Here is a 10,872-nt window from a genome sequence, read left to right on the forward strand (position 1 = left end):
GATTCTGATGGGGTTAGACAGTTGAACTAATGCCATGAGCCATTAATAAGTTATATTCTTCAAGAATCAATGGCTGTATATCACTAATTTAAAAGTCAAAACATGGATCCCTTTAAGACGGAGCTTGTTATAGCGACACTAGAAGCGAGTGAAATTGGCTCCATACAAAGCTGTTCTTCCCACCAAATTGACCGACATGTTGCTTGACAACAGCTTCCAAACATTACATCACCTTGCTCCATTGTTCTCTTGAAAAACAATATGTCTATGCGTTGCGCCAGTGTAATATTTTATCATTTCAGACTATGAGAGCATGCGTTTGTTCTATGAATGATTCGCACATACAGTTGTCAAATTGTGAAGGACCGCGTGAAATCCAATGATGCACACCCACGCTCACTTGCTGCGAAAACAATACCTCAAACTGCAGACAACGAATCTAAAAGTGAGTTTTCAGAACTTTATTTACAAGTATGTTTTATGTATCCATCATATATATCTTAAGATTTTAGGTTATTCTGTGTGCTCATCAACAACAAAAAGTCTCTCACAGGAAACAGGTGTGTAATCATGTCACCTTCAAATAACCAGTGAAACACTAAAAGTTATTTTATTTCTTATTTCTTTAATGACAAGGGAGTGGAGGCCAAGCCAGTAAGTCACAGCCTGCTTGAATGGGAGGCTAAAGTGGAAGGACTGAAAGACACGTTGTGGGAAGGTGTGATATGGGCATGAAGTGCTCAGCGTTCACAAAATAATATCGATGATGATTACATGCGGTCTACATTTAGGGCTTGGTGTCTGAACTACCAAAAGTACATTCTGGGGGGGAAGCCATTTTAATTTTCAAATCTTTCCGTTCCATAAGGTGCTGTTTTGCTGCTGACATTGCATTTCACTGAGGCTTACAACTCTGTCCCTCCAACTGTCCAATTCAACGCCATCCCTTTCCACCCCAATGGTGAGTTGCTGGCAATAGATATTGCCATGAAAAGTGTCATAAAAAGGAAACGTGTTTAATTTCCCCCTGTACATGTCTGTTGTGATTGAAGTGGACAAGGACACAGGAAGCCCATGTATCCCCTGCCTGGACAGCGAGTGGAACCCCAGCATCTCAATCAGCAGTATTCTTCTGAGCGTCCAGGTTTGCACCCATTTTACTGCACATTTTGAAATACAGCAGCCTGGTCTAGATGTAACATAGTACATTTAGAGCCAGGACACTCAAATTAGTATGATATGTTACGTTTGGTAAATAAGGACACTCAAATTAGTATGATATGTTACGTTTGGTAAATAAAATTAAACCATAACCTTTGTATAACTAGGCAAGTCAGTTAAGAACAAAATCTTATTTACAATGACGGCCAAACCCCAACGACCCAATTGTGCGCCGCCCTACGTGACTCCCAATCACGGCCGGTTGTGATACAGTCTGGAATCGAACCAGGGCCTGTAGTGAAGTCTCTAGCACTGAGATGCAGTGCCTTAGACTGCTGCGCTACCAGGGAGCCCCCCATAAGACAGAAGGTTACTTAAGGCAAAAAATGAAAGTAGGGTGGTTAGTTGGAACAGATGGCTGGGCGTATAACAGGAACATCTAGCAACCCAAAGGTTGAGCATTTTAAATCTCATCACGGACAACTTTAACATTTGAGCTCATTAGCTACTTTGCACCTACTTAGCATGTTAGCTAACACTTCACCTAACCTTAATAACCTAACTCTTAACCCTAACCATTAACCCTTTAACCTAACTCTTAACCCTAACCCTTAACCCCTAACTCTAGCTAACGTTAGCCACAACAAATTTGGTAACATGTTGTAGGAATTGCAATTGCTAACATATCATACAAATTGTAATTCGTAACATATCATATGAAATGGATGATGGACATCCACAAATTCATACAAAACATAACATATCATACTAATTGTAGTGTCCCAGATGTACGTTTACTATGCTACGTCTACCTCTGAGTCCAGGCTGGATACAGAAATGTGTAGTTTATTGTGATAAAGATAGAACTATTACATACTCGTTTAAAAAAAAAAGCACTGCCACTTGCAGTGTTCATAGACCCATACAGTAGTAGTAGTGTAGTAATATCACGTCTGTGTGGTCTCCTATGTCCCCTGTAGACCATGCTGTCCAACCCAGTCCTGGAGGGAGCGGTGAACCCCGAAGCTGCTGACATGTTCTGGACCAGCCCATCCACCTACCACCGTGTGGTGCTGGACTGTGTCAGGGCCAGCCAGGAACTGGAGAGTGAGTGAGCACCACCTAGTACAAGGATTAGCTATTGGTTACATTGGGCTACGTTACAAAGCTACACTGTAAATAAATATATATATTATTGTACAATTGCAATAGGATTGTGAGTTTGCTCAACAAAAATGTTGTTGATCGAACTCACAACAAAAAGTTTGTGTGTGAAAATGTTGTTGAGCAGAAATACATGCAATAATTCCCTTAAACGTTTATAGTACTGTTAAGACACAAACGGCAGCATCTTTTTCTTTTTCAATGCTTCCTATTGGTTAGAGAGGAACATTGGAGGCTTTCTGCTCCTATCAGAAAGCAGAGTTCATTACAGAAACGGTGCTTCCCTGTGTGACCAGGAAGCCACTGAAGGTGTTGTAGGTATTAGTACTGTCATAGAGCCCTTTCCCTGAGGGGAGACGTATGTAGATCACACCCCAATGGTCCAGCTCTAGAGACAATGCCTTTGAAACATACTTACCACGATGGTCAGTGCGTACATAATTAAATACAACACGTTTTGGTCATCATGGAACAGGCCTACGCTCCATGGTATTCCCAGGCAGTGAATCTGAAGTAGTAGACTCATCTCACTGGTGCTGGGAACATAGCAGTTATTGGGTCCAATGTTGGTGATGACTCTCTTGTAGATCAGTTGGGTTTCAGTATTGAACGGTCCTACAGTTCCTGAATCAGTCAAACCAGCAGAGAACATATTGTCTGTGTTCTCTCTCTTCAGCTCCTCCTCCACCTCCTTCTCATTGGCTGACACTCTGGTCTCCAAGGCTGTGTTCTCCCTCTTCAGCTCCTCCTCCACCTACTTCTCATTGGCTGACACTCTGGCCTCCATGGCTGTGTTCTCCCTCTTCAGCTCCTCCTCCACCTCCTTCTCATTGGCTGACACTCTGGCCTCCATGGCTGTGTTCTCCCTCTTCAGCTCCTCCTCCACCTCCTTCTCATTGGCTGACACTCTGGCCTCCATGGCTGTGTTCTCCCTCTTCAGCTCCTCCTCCACCTCCTTCTCATTGGCTGACACTCTGGCCTCCATGGCTGTGTTCTCCCTCTTCAGCTCCTCCATGTTGTTCATCTGGAGCTGCAGTTCAGTCTTGGTGACTCTCCTCTCCTCTCTAAGTGCTGTCAGCTACTTTGTCCTGCTCCTCCACCTCCTTCTCGCTGGCTGTCACTCTGGCCCCCATTGGCGGACAGTCCAGCTGCTTGGGCTGTGTTCTCTGTCTTCAGCTCCACCACTGGCCTCCATGTTCCTCAGCTCAGTCTTTGGTGACAGTCCGCTCCACCACCACTGGGTGACCTTACCTCATACCAGGTCATTTGAATGTGTCACTGTAAAAGGCTGTATGTTAACTCCATGTGTTATTCAGTTGAAGCCCCTCACCCTTTTTGTTCTTACTGGTGGTTGATTTGCATCCTGCAATGTCTTTGCTGATTTTCTTCATTTTGCACCATGAATTTTGGCTACTTTACATTCCACTGTGTTTTGCATTTTTTTGTTATTGAGTAGAAGAGTCTGTGGTTTCACTTTCAGTCTTCAAAGATTCAATTATTTCAAACGATTTACCGCTGGTAAGGGTGGGATGCCGCTAGTCTATTCTAAGATAAGGCTATCATATCCCACCTCACACTGAGTGGTGACAATGATCTGTGTATTATCACCACCTCTCCTGTAGGGAATAGGAAAGCTGTGCAGTTGGACTCACAAAGCAGGTGAGAGAAATCAAATCAAATGTTATTTGTCACATACACGTGTTTAGCAGATGTTAATGCGAGTGTAGCGAAATGCTTTGTGTTTCTAGTTCCGACAGTGCGGCAATATCTAACAATTTCACAACATATACCCATATACACACACATTTGAAAGGAAGGAATGAAATTAAGAATATGTAAATATATAATGAGCAAAGGGAATATTTCCACTTTCCATGTGCTCATCTCTTACATTTCCAGAATATTTTTTTATCTTGGATTCCCTTGATTGATTATTTAATTCACAATGATACCACAGACATTACAGTATTATATTCTGTTTTATCCTCTTTTTTTTACATGACACATTCAAAGTGAAATCATTATGAATTTCTTGCATAGTATCATGATAGTACGATACTCTTGATTACTGTAGTTACAGTAGTTTAGTGTAATGTTCTCTGGTTCATGGCTAAATGTAACGCCTCCAGGCTTGTGAGGAGAATCCCTTTTGAGGATTATCTGAAGACATGGACAAAGATGGCCACCACTAAAGCTGGCTCGTGGATGAAGAAGGAATGTATGTCTTTCTATCTAAATAAATGCAGTCTTCATGATCTTGGAATGTACATTAGGAGTTAGCACTGATAGGCTTGTAACAGGCTATCTGTTGTTGTATTCCAGCCCTGGAGGATCTCATCAAGTGCCCTGAGACCTTTGCCATGTATTATGGGTCACCAGGCAAGGAATCTCCCATGGGCACACAGTGTGAAACGTAAGTCTGTTGACTCTGAAAGATAAAGAGGAGCAGTAAAAATAAGAGATTACCCCTTGGCTTGTAAGATTGCTGGTTAAAACACATGTCTTATTTCCCATAGCGGCTGCCTTTCCTAAATATGAGTGGGTTTTGCGTCGACTTTCCAGAATTCAATGTGTGTTTATAAACCATGCTATACAAAGGCAACATGTCACTCATTCAGAAAGGTTCAGAGCCTTAATAACCAGATGTGCTCTGTGACAGGTTCAGAACCATAATAACCAGATGTGCTCTGTGACAGGTTCAGAGCCTTAACCAGATGTGCTCTGTGACAGGTTCAGAGCCATAATAACCAGATGTGCTCTGTGACAGGTTCAGAGCCATAATAACCAGATGTGCTCTGTGACAGGTTCAGAGCCATAATAACCAGATGTGCTCTGTGACAGGTTCAGAACCTTAATAACCAGATGTGCTCTGTGCAGGTTCAGAGCCTTAACCAGATGTGCTCTGTGAAAGGTTCAGAGCCATAATAACCAGATGTGCTCTGTGACAGGTTCAGAGCCATAATAACCAGATGTGCTCTGTGGCAGGTTCAGAGCCATAATAACCAGATGTGCTCTGTGGCAGGTTCAGAGCCATAATAACCAGATGTGCTCTGTGACAGGTTCAGAGCCTTAACCAGATGTGCTCTGTGACAGGTTCAGAGCCATAATAACCAGATGTGCTCTGTGACAGGTTCAGAGCCATAATAACCAGATGTGCTCTGTGACAGGTTCAGAGCCTTAACCAGATGTGCTCTGTGACAGGTTCAGAGCCTTAACCAGATGTGCTCTGTGACAGGTTCAGAGCCTTAACCAGATGTGCTCTGTGACAGGTTCAGAGCCTTAATAACCAGATGTGCTCTGTGACAGGTTCAGAGCCTTAACCAGATGTGCTCCGTGACAGGTTCAGAGCCTTAATAACCAGATGTGCTCCATGACAGGTTCAGAGCCTTAATAACCAGATGTGCTCTGTGACAGGTTCAGAGCCTTAACCAGATGTGCTCTGACAGGTTCAGAGCCATAATAACCAGATGTGATCTGTGACAGGTTCAGAGCCATAATAACCAGATGTGATCTGTGACAGGTTCAGAGCCATAATAACCAGATGTGCTCTGTGGCAGGTTCAGAGCCATAATAACCAGATGTGCTCTGTGACAGGTTCAGAGCCATAATAACCAGATGTGCTCTGTGACAGGTTCAGAACCTTAACCAGATGTGCTCTGTGAAAGGTTCAGAGCCTTAATAACCACATGTGCTCTGTGCAGGTTCAGAGCCTTAATAACCAGATGTGCTCTGTGACAGGTTCAGAGCCATAATAACCAGATGTGCTCTGTGACAGGTTCAGAGCCTTAACCAGATGTGCTCTGTGACAGGTTCAGAGCCTTAATAACCAGATGTGCTCTGTGACAGGTTCAGAACCTTAATAACCAGATGTGCTCTGTGGCAGGTTCAGAGCCATAATAACCAGATGTGCTCTGTGGCAGGTTCAGAGCCATAATAACCAGATGTGCTCTGTGACAGGTTCAGAGCCATAATAACCAGATGTGCTCTGTGACAGGTTCAGAGCCTTAATAACCAGATGTGCTCTGTGACAGGTTGAGCCATAATAACCAGATGTGCTCTGTGACAGGTTGAGCCATAATAACCAGATGTGATCTGTGACAGGTTCAGAGCCATAATAACCAGATGTGATCTGTGACAGGTTCAGAGCCATAATAACCAGATGTGCTCTGTGGCAGGTTCAGAGCCATAATAACCAGATGTGCTCTGTGACAGGTTCAGAGCCATAATAACCAGATGTGCTCTGTGACAGGTTCAGAGCCATAATAACCAGATGTGCTCTGTGACAGGTTCAGAACCTTAACCAGATGTGCTCTGTGACAGGTTCAGAGCCTTAATAACCACATGTGCTCTGTGCAGGTTCAGAGCCTTAATAACCAGATGTGCTCTGTGACAGGTTCAGAGCCATAATAACCAGATGTGCTCTGTGACAGGTTCAGAGCCTTAACCAGATGTGCTCTGTGACAGGTTCAGAGCCTTAATAACCAGATGTGCTCTGTGACAGGTTCAGAACCTTAATAACCAGATGTGCTCTGTGGCAGGTTCAGAGCCATAATAACCAGATGTGCTCTGTGGCAGGTTCAGAGCCATAATAACCAGATGTGCTCTGTGACAGGTTCAGAGCCATAATAACCAGATGTGCTCTGTGACAGGTTCAGAGCCTTAATAACCAGATGTGCTCTGTGACAGGTTGAGCCATAATAACCAGATGTGCTCTGTGACAGGTTGAGCCATAATAACCAGATGTGATCTGTGACAGGTTCAGAGCCATAATAACCAGATGTGATCTGTGACAGGTTCAGAGCCATAATAACCAGATGTGCTCTGTGGCAGGTTCAGAGCCATAATAACCAGATGTGCTCTGTGACAGGTTCAGAGCCATAATAACCAGATGTGCTCTGTGACAGGTTCAGAGCCATAATAACCAGATGTGCTCTGTGACAGGTTCAGAGCCATAATAACCAGATGTGCTCTGTGACAGGTTCAGAGCCATAATAACCAGATGTGCTCTGTGACAGGTTCAGAACCTTAACCAGATGTGCTCTGTGACAGGTTCAGAGCCTTAACCAGATGTGCTCTGTGACAGGTTCAGAGCCTTAATAACCACATGTGCTCTGTGACAGGTTCAGAGCCTTAATAACCAGATGTGCTCTGTGACAGGTTCAGAGCCATAATAACCAGATGTGCTCTGTGACAGGTTCAGAGCCTTAACCAGATGTGCTCTGTGACAGGTTCAGAACCTTAATAACCAGATGTGCTCTGTGGCAGGTTCAGAGCCATAATAACCAGATGTGCTCTGTGGCAGGTTCAGAGCCATAATAACCAGATGTGCTCTGTGACAGGTTGAGCCATAATAACCAGATGTGCTCTGTGACAGGTTCAGAGCCATAATAACCAGATGTGCTCTGTGACAGGTTCAGAGCCTTAACCAGATGTGCTCTGTGACAGGTTCAGAGCCTTAATAACCAGATGTGCTCTGACAGGTTCAGAGCCATAATAACCAGATGTGCTCTGTGACAGGTTCAGAGCCTTAATGTATGGTACCGTGCACCAGCCTAAGAAGACCAAACAAGTGAGTGAGGGGAGACAGGCGAGGATGGACCAAATGAGAAAGATTTACCTCCTCTACAGAACACCAGGTAAGTCCATGATGAATTCAGTGTGTGTGTGTGTGTGTTAGTTACACTGAGCAATGACAGAGCCCATCTTTTATGTGTGTCCTTGTAGACATGCTGACCCCTCAGGTGAATGTGCAGAGAGACTCCATGGCCACCAGGGGTCTCTGTAGAGCACGTGACAGACAGCAACAGGACCTCTGGGAGAACGAGGTGGACAAACTGGTGGCCTGGACACACTCACTGTCATTCGAGGAGTTGGAGGAGTGATGCCTCCACGTGCACAAAACCGTGCACGTACATACACGCCTTGCAATTTGATACACTTGACCAATAAAATTTTAAAACTTCTTGTACTTTATTATTATATATATTACTATTATTATCTATATTATTATCATCAATATCGTTATTATCAATATTATTATTAGTATTGGTGTCCACATCACCAACGAACTATCATGGTCCAAACATACCAAGACAGTCGTGAAGAGGGCACGACAAAATATTTTCCCCCTCAGTAGACTGAAAAGATTTGGCATGGGCCCACATATCCTCAAAAGGTTCTACAGCTGCACCATTGAGGGCATCCTGACCGGTTGCATCACCGCCTGGTATGGCAACTGCTCGGCCTCCGACCACAAGGCACTACAGAGGGTAGTGCGTACAGCCCAGTTCATCACTGGGGCCAAGCTTCCTGCCATCCAGGACCTCTATAATAGGTGGTGTCAGAGGAAAGCCCATAAAATTGTCAGAGACTCCAGTCACCCAAGTTATAGACTGTTCTTTCTGCTACCACACGGCAAGCGGTACTGGAGCGCCAAGTCTAGGACCAAAATGCTCCTCAACAGCTTCTACCCCCAAACCATTAGACTGTTGAACAATTCATAAAAATCGCCACCGGACAATTTACATTGTTACCTATGCAGAGTCACTTCGCCCCCACCTACATGTACAGATTACCTCAACTAGCCTGTACCCCTGCACACTGACTCGATAACGGTGTCCCCTGTATTTAGCCTCGTTATTGTTATTCGTATTGTATTACTTTTTATTACTACTTTTTTATTTTAGTCTACTTGGTAAATATTTTCTTCTTCTTGAACTGCACTGTTGGTGAAGGGCTTGTAAGTAAGCATTTCACGGTAAAGTCTACACTTGTTGTATTCGGTGCATGTGGCAAATAAAGTTTGATTTGATTTGAGAGTGTAGGCTGTAGAAGGACTGGGAGAAGGACTGGGGTGGAGCTTAGCCAGTAAGGGTTTGTAAGTAAGGTTGAACCAGTTCCTTTGTAATCTGCTTGTGAGGGATGGTAGGCCAAACTGGTCATAGAGAGAACAGTGGTGGGTGTGGTAGGGGGCTACAGTGTTGGGTGTGGTAGGGGGCTACAGTGGGAGAGAACAGTGGTGGGTGTGGTAGGGGGCTACAGTGGTGGGTGTGGTAGGGGGCTACAGTGGTGGGTGTGATAGGGGGCTACAGTGGTGGGTGTGGTAGGGGGCTACAGTGGTGGGTGTGGTAGGGGGCTACAGTGGTGGGTGTGGTATGGGGCTACAGTGGGAGAGAACAGTGGTGGGTGTGGTATGGGGCTACAGTGGTGGGTGTGGTAGGGGGCTACAGTGGGAGAGAACAGTGTTGGGTGTGGTAGGGGGCTACAGTGGGAGAGAAGTGGTGGGTGTGGTAGGGGGCTACAGTGGTGGGTGTGGTATGGGGCTACAGTGTTGGGTGTGGTATGGGGCTACAGTGGGAGAGAACAGTGGTGGGTGTGGTATGGGGCTACAGTGGTGGGTGTGGTATGGGGCTACAGTGGGAGAGAACAGTGTTGGGTGTGGTAGGGGGCTACAGTGGGAGAGAACAGTGGTGGGTGTGGTAGGGGGCTACAGTATTGGGTGTGGTAGGGGGCTACAGTGGGAGAGAAGTGTTGGGTGTGGTAGGGGGCTACAGTGTTGGGTGTGGTAGGGGGCTACAGTGTTGGGTGTGGTAGGGGGCTACAGTGGTGGGTGTGGTAGGGGGCTACAGTGGGAGAGAACAGTGTTGGGTGTGGTAGGGGGCTACAGTGGGAGAGAACAGTGGTGGGTGTGGTAGGGGGCTACAGTATTGGGTGTGGTAGGGGGCTACAGTGGGAGAGAAGTGTTGGGTGTGGTAGGGGGCTACAGTGTTGGGTGTGGTAGGGGGCTACAGTGTTGGGTGTGGTAGGGGGCTACAGTGTTGGGTGTGGTAGGGGGCTACAGTGTTGGGTGTGGTAGGGGGCTACAGTGTTGGGTGTGGTAGGGGGCTACAGTGGGAGAGAACAGTGGTAGGGGGCTACAGTGGCTAACCTAATGGCTGTGTGGTACAGTGTCCAGTTTTCAACCCAGCCTACATTTGTTTTCCTATTGTAAAAAATATATTGCTTGTTATCGTTTGACAAGTGAGCTTTTGTCTGTGCTTTCTGTCCGTCTTTGTCGGCTGTGTTTTCAACACCCGTCTATCTGTCTGTCTATTTGGATAAAAGTGTCTGCTAAATGGCATACATATTATGATATGAATTATATTATTTAGGGATGCACGATATGTCAGTGAACATATCGGAATCGGCCGATATTAGCTAAAAATGCCAACATCGGCCCGATGTCTAGTTTAACGTCTGTGCAAAACCGATGTCAAAGCTGACGTGCACACCTATATGACGTAGGTAGATGATGTAATGACGCCACGTAAAATGTAGCGCTACACGTGCAACACAGCATTCCTAACCTAGCCCACAATGTCTGCTGTGTGGATCGAGAAGTCAACAAGTCCAGCAGACATTTGAAAGAGGAAGAACATTTCAGCGAGACAACTCAAAGGTGAAATCCATTAACGCCAAGATAATGGAATTCATTTCCCTTGACAATCAACCGTTCTGTCATGGGTGATGTTGGCTTTCGCCGACTGGTCGGGCACTGGTACGCACTAC

The 10,872-nt window shown here is 45.4% G+C and overlaps 1 protein-coding gene across 2 annotated transcripts; it reads left to right on the top strand.

Moving 5' to 3' along the window:
* Window positions 1–155: 155 nt before the first annotated feature.
* Window positions 156–8,287, top strand: LOC129823730 (ubiquitin-conjugating enzyme E2 U-like). 2 transcript variants are annotated; one of them, XM_055882681.1, is made up of 10 exons: window positions 156–445; window positions 637–718; window positions 869–961; window positions 1,053–1,144; window positions 2,142–2,268; window positions 3,948–3,984; window positions 4,455–4,543; window positions 4,648–4,738; window positions 7,843–7,961; window positions 8,050–8,287. In XM_055882681.1, the coding sequence occupies exons 1-10, from the start codon at window positions 380–382 to the stop codon at window positions 8,205–8,207; spliced, it is 954 nt and encodes a 317-aa protein (XP_055738656.1). In that variant the 5' UTR covers window positions 156–379; the 3' UTR covers window positions 8,208–8,287. The 2 variants fall into 2 exon arrangements, with proteins under 2 accessions (XP_055738656.1, XP_055738657.1); XM_055882682.1 differs by lacking the exon at window positions 637–718.
* Window positions 8,288–10,872: the final 2,585 nt, after the last annotated feature.

The sequence above is a fragment of the Salvelinus fontinalis genome, chromosome 26, assembly GCF_029448725.1.
Source record: "Salvelinus fontinalis isolate EN_2023a chromosome 26, ASM2944872v1, whole genome shotgun sequence".
Lineage (NCBI taxonomy): Eukaryota > Metazoa > Chordata > Actinopteri > Salmoniformes > Salmonidae > Salvelinus > Salvelinus fontinalis.

What these genes read in the sequence shown, in the direction of transcription:
- LOC129823730 (XM_055882681.1), top strand. Translation starts at nt 380, where the DNA reads ATGATGCACACCCACGCTCACTTGCTGCGAAAACAATACCTCAAACTG. An exon ending in TGCAGACAACGAATCTAAAA is followed by an intron (nt 446 to 636) that starts GTGAGTTTTCAG and finishes TTTAATGACAAG; the next exon opens with GGAGTGGAGGCCAAGCCAGT. An exon ending in GAAAGACACGTTGTGGGAAG is followed by an intron (nt 719 to 868) that starts GTGTGATATGGG and finishes CCGTTCCATAAG; the next exon opens with GTGCTGTTTTGCTGCTGACA.